The sequence below is a fragment of the Dunckerocampus dactyliophorus genome, chromosome 20 (assembly GCF_027744805.1).
Source record: "Dunckerocampus dactyliophorus isolate RoL2022-P2 chromosome 20, RoL_Ddac_1.1, whole genome shotgun sequence".
Lineage (NCBI taxonomy): Eukaryota > Metazoa > Chordata > Actinopteri > Syngnathiformes > Syngnathidae > Dunckerocampus > Dunckerocampus dactyliophorus.
In genome coordinates, this window is record NC_072838.1 from 15560807 (window position 1) to 15576425 (window position 15619).

General features: G+C 40.6%; 1 protein-coding gene across 8 annotated transcripts in view; it reads right to left on the bottom strand.

Annotated features, from left to right (window-relative positions):
- Nucleotides 1-14379, bottom strand: part of LOC129172866 (solute carrier family 66 member 2) — a 38504-nt gene extending 24125 nt beyond the window's left edge. For 6 of the 8 annotated variants that reach the window (XR_008567111.1, XR_008567113.1, XR_008567109.1 and 3 more), the window contains exons 1-3: nucleotides 6961-14379; nucleotides 6214-6347; nucleotides 5270-5320 (exon numbers count right to left, since the gene is read on the bottom strand). Coding sequence is in view for 3 of the 8 variants with exons in the window: in XM_054763020.1 (XP_054618995.1) it covers nucleotides 5270-5320; nucleotides 6214-6347; nucleotides 6961-7163 (388 nt within the window). In the remaining 5 variants the exon portion in view is untranslated. The remainder of the gene's footprint in view (nucleotides 1-5269; nucleotides 5321-6213; nucleotides 6348-6960) is intronic. The other 2 variants (XM_054763022.1, XM_054763021.1) reach the window with 1 other exon arrangement.
- Between the last annotated feature and the right edge of the window lie 1240 nt (nucleotides 14380-15619).

Here is a 15619-nt window from a genome sequence, read left to right on the forward strand (position 1 = left end):
AGTATTAAAATTGCCTTCTGTTCTTTTTTTTAAGCCATTACAATCAAGTTTGAGCAAGCAAATGACATCTTTTCTCTATAGTGGAATAAATTAACACAGACACAAAAAGACGCTTCACACTTGAGCTGTGAATATTCACACAATGTATTTAAAAAAAACGATATGTTGCTGCTACAAATAGGCCGCTGTCACTGTGCATGAGTGAGGAGGAGGATGATGATGCTGATGGCCAGGTTATATTAGCTATAGGGTGAGAACTTGGATGCTAATGAATGATTTACAGCCTTCTGCCCTGGTGTCACTTGAGTGCTTTCGTGCTCAGAACAAAAATGACAGCATAAAGATTCAGCGCACAAGGCTGAATTCCTGGAATGATCAACACAGTCAATACTCATAATGGGCTGATATCAAGGCCACAAGGGACAGTGATTGCCCTGTGATGATGATAATGATGATAGGATAGGTACTATATGTGCCAGCCAGCGCACCATCTTTACTGTTACTTCCTACGGTTTTAAAGCAACCTCCATTTGTGCTAGCAAAGTGAGAGCAGCAGAGGCGATTGGAAGGATCTGCCACATCTTTAAATGGGATTTTTACAAGCATCAAATGCCATATAGCAGATTCAGTCAATCACACACACCGAGTTTTACAACTATTCACTGGTAATACCTGTAATAAAAATACAGATACAAAAGCTGGATGGAAAATGCTCCAATTAACGCCTCTAATGAACAAAAGTTACCGATAGTCGCCGGGGCGTGGTCTACAAAAGCAATTAGCAGCCGGGGTCTCTAATTAGCACAAGGTCAGGAAACACTTGAATTAACATCTGTGGCTGTAGGCAGCCTGCTGGTGTTGTCGCTATTAACTCCACCAGATGGCAGTAGCTGATGTATGATTCCTGTTGATATCAGATCAATATCTGTACCGGCCGATATTAATGGCTGCAATGTTGGCATTGTATCGGAAGTGAAAAAGTTCTCTCGGGACACCCCCAGTTTTTAAACCTTATTTAACAACAGAACATGAAGTTATTGACTTGCGGCTGTTGGTTTCACTTCGTGCAAAAGTAGACGCATGTGCATATGCCTTATAACACACATGTGCAAAAAAAATAAAACACAAACAGTTTGGAAAAACACATTTTAAAGATAATGTACTAATGATAAACTACTACCTCACTTTATTGATAAACAGAGGAGTTATGATGCCTGACCAAGTCAGCTGTTATAGTTTTTCAGGCTTCTGATTGGCCAAGATACACATGACAGCCTGTGAGAATGTGTTTTTATGAGGACAGACATTTTTATAAAAACGTGTGGATGGACGGAGAGTGGGGATATATGTGTGTTCGTGTGGACATAGCTGAAACCTGGCTTTGCATACCTCATCAAAGAGTAATGCGTTCTTACCAAGTTTGAAATTGGTAGTGTAGTTTTACACCAAAGAAAGTTATGACTTGTCTTAACTTTCAATGAATCATCCTTGCCATTTTGGAAGGGCTCAGCAAAATCACAAGTGGAAAGACGGCCTACTTTTATGACATTTGAGCTAATTACTGGATGAAACATTATTTCATTAGAGGGTTAGCGTAGAGCGTTTTTTGACATTTACATGGCATTTCTAAATGAATATGCTTGGCAGGGTCGCGCATGACGCAAGCTAACCTGGCCTGGCAAATGCAATTGTTCTTTCTTTGGCGACAAACAGCATAAATATAACTACCGGGGTCAACAAACCCAATGGTACACAGTTTACCCCATGGCACAGCCAAACAAAAAGGTTTACATGTCATCCTTTAAGCGCCGGTGGTGTTTGTTTTGCTGTGTGGTAGTGGATGCCCAGCTGGCACCACAACCAGCTGAGAACCGTGAGTGCGGGCCAAGTACCACCAGCCGGGCGCTCCTGATAAAAGCCCAAACAAGAGGGCGGCAAACGGCTGGTGGAGCAGTATTCCGACACAAAAGCTGGCAGGGATAGACATTGCACCACTTGACAGCAAACTGAGCCTAATGTGATACACACGGAGGCTAAATGACCCCAGAGAAGCAAACAAGCTGAACACAACAACAAATGATCTTTAAACTAGTCCACCAATATGTGAAAAAGTGCCTACATGACAAAATATTTTCATATTTGCCTCAAAAGCTGTGCATGCAGAGTTGCACAGAACAACACCAAGTTGTGCATCGACAAGCTTTCTCCTCCTCACAGCTGTGGAATCAGACTAAAGCTACACTCTGCACAGAAAAAAAATATAAAAGACTTCCTGTGGTGGCCAAAAACATCTGCATGTGCTGTGAGTACATGCTGGAAGATGTGGGTCAGAGGGGAGGGGGACATTCCACTTTTAGTTCAACTAATGGTTTCTTATTGCCGAAGAGACAATTATAGTGACATTTCTAACAAATATATACATATATACACACATATATATATATATATATATATATATATATATATATATATATATATATATATATATATATATATATATATAGGATTGTGTTAAAATAAGAAAATACAATTGTCGTGGTGAAAAAGGATTAAGATGAAAGTAAATGCACCGTCATGGAAAACAAGATTAGACCACCCTGGTTTCTTCGGTTTCTTCTTCATTTTAATGCGTGATACTAAAGGTACCTTTGTTTGGACAAATATAACAATGACAACAAAAACGGATCATAACAGCTCTTAAATTCAACTCTTATGAGCTACATGTGTTATCATCATTATATTTGTCCAAAGAAATGTACCTTTAGTTGTACCAGACATTAAAGGGATCAATAAACTGAAGAAACAAGGGCGGTCAAATCGTTTTTTCCATGACTGTATTTGCTGGCTGTAGTGCGCATGCCAAACAACAGGCAGCACAACAACTCCTAATTATAAGGCGGTTTTAGCCAATCAGAAGCATCTGCAGGGGAACAGGTGTCAATGAAAACAGTAAACCGTGAAGCCTGTTATAACACTGTCCTTATTTGGACATGCGAGGAAGTGTAATGTCACTGTTTCCTTGCAAATGTCAAGCTGTTTGCAGAGAAGAGCATGGTGTTATAATGGATCTGTGCTGCTGGGAGAACAATTACACCATGTGCTATGATTAAGGCTTACACAACAGGAAAAAAAAAAGCTGTGCAATCAGGAAGAAAGACTGACTGCTGACAACACTCAGTCTATTTGCTCCTAGGTTGTTTTACCTCCATAGTTGAGATGCTGACCAAACTTTTCACTTCATCATCATGCCGGCCATTCTGCTTCCTACAAGGGGATCAATAAGTGAGTGGTAGAAGAACATGGCTTCTTGCCAAATTTTGGTAACAATAGGTGGGACAATGGCTGCCATGGGCCTCAGTGGCCTGTTGGATAAGGCACTGGCCTCCTAATTGAGGGTTAGAGTATCCATCTGGGTTGTGTGTGTGTTTTGATTAACCCCCTCAGTGGGGCGATAAGCATGGCCAACAATCACCACAGTCGGGGTCCTATGTAGCCATGCTTCTCTCTACACAGTAAAAGCAACCAGAATGACTGTAATATGTATTATATAACAGATGACTATGATGACGACCGTTATTATGTCTGTGAAAACACCATCTGCTACTGCCATCTAGCGCCCATACAGGCAACTACAGCCCGGTCCTTCACGTGTGATGATCATTCAATACAACAGCTATTCATCTAGATTCCTCCGGTGCAAAGTAAGTGTACAGATAAACAACGCAGATTAATTGACACAGTATGATGCACCGCAGTTCCAAGCCCCGTGATATACACAAAAATACTACAATATATACTACAAAACAATCACAGAATTACAGGAAGTACATTCATAATCACAAAAAAACAAAATATTATGAGGAAAAAGCAATTATTTTTCAAGACAAGTCTTCATTTATAAGAAAAAAAAGTCGTAATTACAAAAATAAAGTTTAAATATTATAAGAATAAAGTTGTAATACTTTACTGACAACTTTAATGACAATAAAAACAAGAATAATAAAAAAGAATAAATTCAAAATTACATTATGTCTAAATTCTACAATCACAAAACGGGAGAATTTAAAGTGAATGAAGTGCTGCAAGACAAAAACCTTGCACATTTCCTAGAAGTTGTAAGTTGTTGTGTAGAAGAATACAGATGAGGGTATGAGTACAGTTTGTCACGGTTAATAAGTGAATCTCCGCGAAGTAGGATTCAATATTAATAAACGGAATATTTTCATAGTTAGACCATAGAAAACCTGTTTATGACTTTCTAAATATGGTTTTTACCATTATTAGAGCCCTGTAGACATGAAATAGACACCCCTATAGCCACCTTTTACCTCCTATTATTTTTTTATTTGCACCACATTGCGGAACACTAATCATCATTTAAGAATCAATTCATTTTTGAAAAACCGCAATAGAGCGAGGGAGCGATGTCCGAACCGCAATGCAGCGAGGGACACATGCACACGACAAAAAAAGACATTAACATCAGAATATGTCACTCGGCAAGAATAGAGTCCTAAAAAGTAGTGATTTTATAAGAAAACAAGTCATCATGTTACAGGAAAATGATATATTTTTACTAGAATAAAGTCTTTTTTTTGTAACAGGAAAGCCATAATGTTAAGAGACAAAAACTGTAATTTGACAACTGTTGTAATGTTACAAGAATAAATGTCAAGAGAAAGCCATAATATGCGCATTTTCTTGTAATTAATCTTATTTGTATAATTTAAAAAATATATTATTTTACACAGTTAACTTGGTAATGACAGAATTTTATGACAAGCTGTCGTTTGGAACGCCATCAGATTGTGCAGCTGTAGCTCATCAAGTGTATTAAGGGTTAGCTTCTAAGAAGAAACCTCAAGAGCTGAAGACCCAGGTGACCCTTGCTTTGTGTTGCATTGCATTGCATTGCGGGATATGAAGTGTCTCATTCAAAGTCATTGAGCACATTTAGGAAGTAAACCTTGAGTGGTTAGTGGGGGGGGAACTAAAGCTTGTTTGCAATCATTCACACACAGGAAGATGCATTTGAAGACTGCAAAATAATGTTTAGGTGTGAGCATGCACTATTATGAAGGCCACAAAGGACATGCCAAAATGAATAGAAGTTGTTAAGAGTGTGCGCCATGCATGGGGGTGGGGGGGGGGTTATCGTGGATGCAGGCAGGGAGTGCTGGTCAGTGCTGTTAGTCGTCAGTCACGTGTGGGACAGGCTGAAGAGGAGGATGACGGCTGGATGGCAGACACATTTAAGTCATGTACCTACCCAGAAAGAGCCTCTTAGGGATTCTGACCTCCTCCTCCTTAATGTCTGTCGCTACAGACGAAAAATAAACGCAACAAGTGAGGGAAAAAGGAAGGGAGAAGACGAGGAAGAAGGAGAAAGCGAGAGCTTGGTTTGGCTTCAATGTCGATCTTATTTGAACTTGGTTGTCATATAATAATGCTCAATCCAAGCGAGAGGAGCATCCATTCAATGGGCTGGTTCAATAAACAAACAAACAATAAAAAAACAGTCCAAGAGCCACTAAAAGTTGATATAGTTAATATAACTTTAAAAAAAACTCGTGAAAGCCTTGATTTGAAATATTAGCCTTAATATGAGACATATCAGTTACAAAAAAGCTAATTATATAGAACAATGTTTTTAAAAATTGGCTAATATTAGAGTTATACAATAATAATATAAATAATAATTTAATAATTACATTTGTACAAATAAATGTCTTTAAAATCAAACCTAATGGACACCTGTTAATTGAAGTAGAAAAATGATCCATTTTTAACATGCGAGAATTCACATGTAATAGAAAAAAAGCGCAAACAAGATCGCTCTATAATAATAGTAATTATAATAATATTATATATTTATTTCATGCATCTCAGCTTTTATTTTCCTATGAATTGTTTGTTAATTATGTATCCTTCTCTCCTCTTGACTTTAGTGCATCAAATCCTGGAGCAGGATTAAATGTGTTGCCTTGGCAGGACATTCCAAGTCACTCTTACACACACACACACACCCACACACCATGTGACAGTGCATTCAATCACATGACACATTTAAACCCCCAGACGGTTGTTACTAAAGCTCTTACATAAGCGAGGACGCCATAGCAAATAATGATTATCTGTGTTATCTGTTACTACCGAAGAGTAATGTATTTTAGGCAAGTCTCCTCCCCTCCCAACACACATGCAGTTTCTGACCTAGGAAGGAGCGTCTTTTGGTGTTGAGTTCCGTGGCCATGCGGACGCTGGTGCACAGGTTGAGCATAATCAGCATGGTGGCGATCATGATGATGCTTTGCCACAACAGCAGCGTCTCAAAGTAGCGGCCAAACCTGATGAACAGAAACATTGTGACATGGACACACGCTACCAACAAACTTTTCACAGTATCTTCTCGTCAGCAATCATGGCTTCTACAATGAGATCAATGAGCAAGCGATCAAAGAACACAGCTCCCGATGCCAAACTAAACAAAAGGGATTATGTACTCAAGTGTGTGGCATAAGCAGAGTTGAACTATATTTCAAAGGACATTTTTACTTGCATTCAAATTAACCACATTTTTGGTTAATAAATGTGTAATTTTCTGATTATGTAAATCGTCCACGGGTACATGTGAGTGTGAATGGTTGTCTACATGTGCGACCAGTCCAGGGTGTAACCCCACCTCTGGCCCGAAGTCAGCTGGGATAGGCTCCAGCATACCCCAGCGACCCTAGGATAGGCGGCATAGAAAATGGATGGATGAATATTTCATGTAGACATTCCCAATATTAAAAAAATCTGGTAATCCAGCATACCACTAGATGGAGGCTGTGTACCATCCGTAGAACACCTACCACACTTTGAGAACACTATCTATACCACTAACTTAAATATTCAACATCTTAAAATGATTTATTTCAAGCCGAAACTGAGTCAATGTGACATGTGGTTCATTTTTACCTGAAGAGGATTCGCAGGATGTTAGCCACCAGGAGGACCAAGCACACGTAGGTGGAGAAGCCCTCGGCGTTCTGTGTACGACGGATGTCCCGGTACTGGGGGATGTAGGGAACCACCCCACCGAACACCATGGCCCCGGCCGCCACCCATGACACCAGCTTGTTAACAGCGCTCACTATTTGCTCAAACACTTCATTTTCCATGGCGAACGCTTCGTGAACGCCGTGGCCGAACGCTTCCTACTGGCTCTTGGGGGAGTTTTGCAAGATGTCTGATAAGATTTGTAAAACGCCTCTGGTGCTTTAAGATTATTGGAGTGGCATCCGTGTTTTGTCTGCATAATCCTTGCACCACACAAACAAAACAGCCGCTAGCCTGAACGCCACGCCATCACTAAGCTAGCACTGGACAACAGCCAATACTGGTCGTTTGTTACTTTAAAAAAATATCAGAACATGGACGAAGTAGTTGTACTCTTGACGCTTGCATTTGTAGTGTTTATAAAGATATAGCTAAGAGCTGCCTCATTAAGTCCACTGTTCTGTTTTTGTTGTCCTGTTAACGACAAAGCTAAGTTTTGCATAGACTAAACTTCACAAAATCGTCCAATATGTCTGATTTTATGGTTAAATGCCCTGCCTTTACATTAACAGGTAATTGAACAAACAATGTTAGCAACCGCTTTTCCAACCCTACCGCCACCGGGAGACCATTTGTGTACTGGCGATAGGGACCGACACTTCCTGAAACGTCACACGTCTCTTTCGCGTGCAAAGATGTTTGATTCTATGAAGATGATTCACCGCTGCTTCGCCACACGGGCGAATGAGAAAGGAGTGGAATTTCATATAGATGCGAATAACCCAAATGGCGTGTTAAGTTACTTACAGTTGCTTTCGTATAGTTAGTCAGTTTTGTTTGAATGAAAGACGTTTGACATTTAGCATTTTGTTGCACAGCTAATTTCGCCGTGTGTTCGCCGTTGTGGTGAGTTCACGGACGTTCCTAAGAATAGTAAGCATCATACTAAGCGGATATGAACGTTTCCAGATTATAAACCCCAAACGCTAAAGATGAATTAAGAGTTATGTAACAGCTATGGGTGACTGCCTGCCATCTTTCGACTGTCACCACCTAATCTTTTATGTAACGATGCAAACCAAAGTGACAAGGTGTGGGTATTTTTTTTAACGTATATTTATATATGTGGGAGATGTTATTAATGTCACGGTGATAAATCAGTTTGTAAAATCAAATAAATGATCTTCTCTCCTTGGAAACAAGCATGGAATCATGCCGGATGTTCATAGGTCTCAAAACTTTTGTTTGCGTCCCACCGGAAAGAAATTATACTTACTTTCACGATAAAAGCATGCCACTGATAAGACACATGTTTGGGACTCTTAGGAATTCATTAATTGCGTTACATATTTCACTATATCATGTTCATCTTTGAATGGCAGTCGAACATTAAACATTTACATATTTACAACACATAAGGACTCACACGCCAACCTTTATTTTGAAATTAACATGCGGAAGTAGCCCTATTTTACGCATGCTAGCCAAACTTGTGGCAAAGTTGCTGAGTCCGGCTGCTGCTTAAAGCTAACGCTTGTAATAGAGTAATTAAACTAACCACATCTGCATTCCTTGTCTTTTGGGGAACGTTTACTCCATCAAGAGTGGCTAGCGAAAAGATGTCAAAAAGCGAGTGCAAAGCAGCCAAACAGATGACACGGACGGTGAGTACCAATGTTGTGATTTGTGTAGCAGGACAAGCTGTGCACTGGTTGATTGTTTTTTTGTGTCACACATCACAGATGGATGAAACAATGCAACGACTACACGAAAGATTCCAGGCTATGTCAGAACAACTGGAAGGACAAAATATCCTTTTATAACCCTGCGACGTTTACTGTTAATGCGGTTTGTTGTTTCTCCAGTAGGTGGTGCTATCAAACGTTTTGATGGAAGTGTCGGTAATGATTGTTTACCTTTTCGTTACTATTTAGTTGTTGGGGTGGACGATACTCTAAATGTTAGTGTCCATTATTGCCGATACCAATATTGCTACATTTTACTATTTGAAAAAAAAAAATTCAGTGTTTCCCACAGGACTGCAGTATATTTGTGCCAACAGGTTGCGGGCGGGGTTGTGTGTGGATGACTATGATGCACGTGCATGTAATTTTGATGAACGCTGTTGGAGACGAAACAGTGAGCAAAAAAAAATTGTTCATTTGGGTGGCCAAGGTGAGACCATTACTCACATAGGGGTGGCAATAAGTTGATACCTGAAATGTCTTGATGGCCAGTTGGGTGGCCGGAGAGTGACCACCGCGTAGCTCCGCCACAGCAACAAACATGAAGCGCAAAACTAATGTTTAGAAATACAAATGAGCTACACAGCAGCACCAGCTGTTCGCTGAAAACAGTACTTTTTGAGTTTTCGTGTTCCAAAAGTGTCCAATAATAGCAAAAAATGGCTATATTTGTCACCAGTCGAGGTCAGAATATTCTTTAAATATAGCGATAAAGTCGCTAAGTCGGCAATGCTGATCCCTCCTGCTACCTCTTCTTCTTCTGCCTTTTAGTTTTTTGATTCAGAATACAACACAAACTTATTCTTAAACTATTTGAGAATGTATAAAGATTGCACTTTTGCTCTCGTGTCCAGAAGTGCAACCAATGTAACAACACAGTGAAACCTTGGTTATCGCGGTTAACTGGTTCCAGACCCCACTGGGATAAGTGAATTTCTGTGAAGTAGGATCCCCTTTTTACAAATGGAATATTTTTATAGCTATGGCATAGAAAACATTTTTAGGACTTTCTAAATATGTTTTTTTAACATTTGTTAGAGCCCTCTACACATTAAATAACACCCCTATTGTCACTTTTACGTTTGTATTACCCGATATAATAAGACACAATCAGAGAAAATACGTCATTTAAGACATAAATAAAAACTTGCTCATGTGTGTTGCAATAAATGTGTTCCGGTGCTAGAAGGGGAGCAGAAAGGAAGGAACGGCGGACAGGAAGTGACGTCAGGGTTTCGGAGTTGAGTTTTGTACTGGCTTGTATTCACTTCATTTAGCCACTTTAATATGTTTGAAAATGCTTCATTTAGGCAATAAATATGTACAATTTGCTTAACTATGCATATTTTTTTTACTAATAATAGGCCCTATTCAAGCACAAACCGGCATGATTTATTAATTAATATGTTTGAAAAATCGCGATAAGAGCGAAGCTGCAAAATTTGAACCGCAACGTGGCGAGGGAATGACGATGATGTTTATAAGTATAACAGTATGAATATAGTATAGCAGTATGAACACTAACAATATGAACAACACAACTATCAGTGTGATGACACGGATATTGATACAATACCGATACTGCTCTTGGTATCCAAGCTATCAACATTTGTATCCATCCACCCGCCCTTATTATCTCCTCATTCTTTGACTGTCACACTAGATGAGATGGGGACACGTATCATCAGCCTTGAGAAGAGCGTAACAGAGCTCACGGCCCAAGCCGGCATGGACAAGCAGCCCATTTCCAAAGTAGCCGACCTTCTCTCTGACTAGTTGTAGTTTTTTAGTTTTTTTTTTCAATCCCAAATATTCCAACACCAACAGTGCAGCTGGACAAGTGTTACATGCTGATCAATACAAATGCATTCGCTACCTCGGCGTAACATTTAAAATCCTCCTTTTTTGTATTTGTAAGTGTCCAAAACAGTGTTATCATATGATGGCTTTATGATGCTAAATGTAGCTTACACACTTTTAAGCCAAAGACAATCATGTGTGGCCTTTTTAAAAGTAAGCAATAAGATAACAGCCACACTCCAAATTAAAAGTATGAAGATTACAAACAGTATTACTCTTGTGTTCACATTCTAGAGCGCTCCTTCTCAAACTGGTGGCACATGTTGTGGTAATCACAACAGCATTTTAGAAAAATAAAAACACAATTATATGTATTAAAAAACGCACAAATACACATTTAGTAATCAAAGACTCACCGACAGGATTTCCTGTGATGGCAAACCAACGAATTTGGCAGCGAAATGGTACTTTAAAGTGTAAAAAGTTTGAGAATCATTGCGCTAGAGATTAGGAAAGACTTTCGGGTTAAACTATGCAAGTTGTCAATGTGCACCTAATTGCCAAATAAAATGAAATAAAGATGTTTGAAATAAATTGGATAGTGTTCATTGAGCTGGAAAGAGTGGTAATGAACATGAGAGGATGGCTCCCTCTAGTGGTGGCGTCACTCATTGCAGGCAGCATTCGTGGGCACTGACCCTGGTGCTGATTTGTTTCTTAATCATTCCATTGCTTAGCTAAACCACTAATTATGTGCAAAGCAATTAATTCCACTTAATGACTTAAATGCTTGACTCGCTATCAATATGATTAATAGTCGTATTGTTTAGAAGCTAATTCTTACCGTATGGCGTTCACTCATGGTGGGTGCAGTTGCAGCGTTGTAGCTATAGGTGTCAGTGTACATCAAAACAAACCCGACTGTAAATATTTTGCAGTGGTGTGTGCACTCCTGCTGTGTGTCCTTCAAATGCTAAAAAGTAAAAAAAAAACAAAAAAAACAGACTAGCCCTTATTAAAGCAGCCTGCTGATTGGCTGGCCGTGTTGCCATGACAGCAGACTATCTTCAGCATGTTTGACATATTCTCAAGAAGTTTTGCAGGACAAACGAGGAGGAAAAAGAAGACTGGGGGGGTTCATGACGTTAATTGCACCGTGGGATTGTGAGCTGTGGAGTGGCGAGTGGGTGGGAGTGGATGCTGAGAGCTTTGACCCTGTGGCCCACGTCCGGGAACACTTGGTAGTGAGTACTTGTGCTCCTCATTCACCCTCTCTGTCTGACGCTACTTTAGCACACTTCACTTTGCAGGTGAGGCACAAAGTAAATGTCAATAGTTTGAAGTGGCTTCTATTCTCATCAGCACATCCTTGCATTGTGTATGTACAGTATTCTGTTTGGCCCTTCTCCGCCACACATATGCGTACGTACGGCGGGCTGGGGGCCCACCTGTGTGCCCCCGACCACCTGAAGCTCTTTGATACCTGGTGGGCTTTAATCTGCCGTGCTCCTGCCCACTTTGAAGTGAAAATCCCTGTTCATTCTCTGTCCCGCTCACACATACAGCACATGGGCCGCCATCTGTTATCTTTGTGGCCGTAAATTCTCCTCCATCCTCGCAAAAAAACAGCCAGACTCTCGTTCATACTTGCTACTGCTATTGCATTGTGCCCCTGAGCGACCTGTGCCCAAATTTAGCCCTGCAGTTATTTCAGGATCTTTATAGCATACATCACCTTCTGTCTACTCTGATATATTTCTACCTACAGGAATAGAAACGCACGATCACAGGACATTTCACAGCTCAGAGGGGCAGCACGCAGGGGTTTGGGTGAAGTTAAAAAGCTAAAAAATGTGAGGGGGGTGAAAATTGTGCTGATTTATGACAAGTTATTTACGCACGCAAATGCAACTATGTAATTAGAAGGTGCGTGCAACTGCAAGATAGCGCTAATACATAAGCTATCAATCTATTGCTGCACGTTCTCTATTATTCTCTCTCTGTTAGAAAATGGTGACACGAACACACAGTCAGGAAGTGAACACATTATTTAAAGACAAAGTATAAACTTGTGAATGACTGCGAGTGTCAGTAATGGACACGGCTCTGCTTCTTCCTCCTCCTTTCCTTTCTACATGTTGAATTGTGCAAGCCTAAACGTGATTTGTTAAACGTGTCCACACCGTAAGTATTTTTAATAACACTTATATTTCTATGTGTTTATACTGGATATTTATTTTGTATTTTTCTGTTTTCATGATTTGGTGTAATCACTGCTTGTATATGCTATTATAATTCTACAACTTCCATTGTTATTCTTCATAATATTGTATGTACAGTGTAAGTATACACTATTAATACATTTGGCATCATTGTGATTATTCTCATTAAATGGCTTTTATCCGTCCGTCCAATGGCATCGCAGTAAAAGCAGCATCATGTGTTCTTTCGTTACCCCAGATGTGACCTGACAATACTTTGAGGGAGGAGTTGCTGCCTGTATCGATGGTGGCTGAATCTGCTGATGAAGGTAAAGTAGCGACGTTTCCAAAATAAATAGCCGAGTGTTGACTCCTCCCGTCACTGACTCACGTCTCCTACTTCAATCTCTCCTTTACCTGCTTTGTGTTAGCGTTAGTGAAACATGGGTATGTCCGGGGGGATCGGCGCCCGGCAACCGACCCTTATTTTGTCACCATGGAAACTGGGTCAGCTTCGCTTGTAGCCATGGCGTGTTCTCCTGTGACAGGTATGTGTGTGTGCAGGTTGGGGTGGGGGGCAGTCTGGAAATAGACAGGCCGGAGAGATGAAAAGGACGTGTGTGAACAGGTGTGCTCCCTTTGCTTCTATTTGCAGGGATATTTTAGTCGTACTGCTGATTTTATTGCGCTATATTTAGTTCTGACTGCTATCTTTTTTTAGACCACAGGTGTCAGACTCAAAGCCCAGCCCCTTTACCTGTGCTTGGTAAAGGTGTGTACCAAAATTAGTTTTTGGAGAGGGCATTGATCTGGGTGAGAAACTTCAAGTCAATCCAACTTAAGAGGGTTCAACTTTGGCTGTATGTTAACAGCGCCAACGTGTGGTGTACTTGTCGGACAAGTAACAGCACAGGCAACGCAGCAGGCGGGCATGTTATGGCAGCGGTTCAGGACTAGAAGAGTTAGCTTACACAAATAAAAGCATGGTTACACAAATAAAAGCATGGCCTTGGTGCAAAAGTGAGTAGATGAAAGTAACAATTATCCATCCATCCATCTTCTATGCCGCTCATCCTCACCGGGCTCGCGGGTATGCTGGAGCCTATCCCAGCAAGAGGTGGGGTACACCCTTGGACTGGTCGCCAGCCAATCGCAGGGCACATAGAGACAAACATCCATTCACTCTCACACTCATGGACAATTAACCTAACATGCATGAGGTTTCTTGTAATGTGGGAGAAAACGCACGCACGCACGCACGCACGCACGCACGCACGCGCGGGGAGAACATGCAAGCTCCCAGACCCAGATCTTCCCGATCTCCTGACTGTGTGGCCAACATGCTAACCACTAGGCCACTGTGCAGCCCGTAACCATTATCTGTCGACCAATAATCAGACAGCGTGTCTAACTCCACCCATACACAAACATTTGTCCACTCAAAGAGACGCCTCGGCCAAATATTTTGGTTGTTTAGCAAGACAAATACTAGAAAGAGGGGCCAAAACTAAAGAAAGCATCCATTCCTGCGTAACACGTGCCAGCATAGTGCTCAGTGAAGCCTTGCAGATGCATTAAGGTGTGGAGAATCTTTCTTCCCCCCCCCCACCCCCCTCCCGTTCCATCTTCTTCTCTTTCTCATTAACACAGCTAATTAAGGATCTGTCAGACTACCCTCCTCCCCCCCTCCCTCCCTTCTTTCTATATGGAGTCACAGGGCCAGAATCATTGTCCAATTGGAGGTGATCGTCATGGTTGCCGACCCTTCCGCTCGTCCCTCCCTCTCCCCTTCCACGCCACCGTGTCATGATTAAGTGGCTCATTGCCCAAGGTGCTTCATCCATTGCTCTGCTTACAGACAGGCTCATTAACATCTGCCAACTTTATCCACAGCGAGGTAGAGTCGTTAGCTCGCTCATCGTGCAGTGCTCGTCCAATGACTAAGAAAGCCCTCAGCAAGGTTGGGATTTTTTTGGGGTCAGGGTGTTATGTCTTTGGCCACTACGTTGCACTAATAATGCTAATTAAGACGCGCTAGTCCCTGCACTGACCATGAACTCTATACCCCTTGCATACTTCCTTATGTACAGAAACCTGTGCAATGTAATCAGGCTGCCTTCATAAAGATGATAATGGGTTTGCAATGGTGTAAAACTGCACTAAATCAAGCAAAGAGCTGTGCCTATTATTTGCTTATTATTATTGTTATTGGGGGCAAAGAGCTGTGCCTATTATTTGCTTATTATTATTGTTATTGGGGGTTTAGCAACACAAGAGGGTCTAAATATTATCTCTCAGTATGATGCAGTGCAGTTGGGCACCACTACAACCTCCATAATGGACTTGATGATGGCGTATTTCCCCATATTTTGCCCTCCACTGCAATAGACGCCGTGCCACAGTTAAGCGAATAAACGCCTCATCTTGAGTCTACGCTGAATTACAGGCGGGAACACAGTGATGGTGTTTTTTTCTTCTCTCGATAAAACCTTTTCACATTTATAGTAATGTACGACAGTAATACAGTATATTAATATTTATTTCCTTGGTGTTTATCATTTACTGTTCAAAAGAAAAAGCCAACATTTTGAGCTTTAAAATTTTTCTCAGAAAAATAAATGTACATAAAATTAAAAAAAACATTATTTAATTGCATAATACATATTTTTTAAATATAGTTTTCATGTTTTTATATTTGCATAGATATTTTTGATATATTTTTCTATGTTTGTGTTAGTTGATGTACTTTGGGGGGTTTTTTAGCTGAAAAACAACAATAATTTAAACAAACTAATTTTTTATTTTTTTATTCAAATAACTAAATTAAATCAT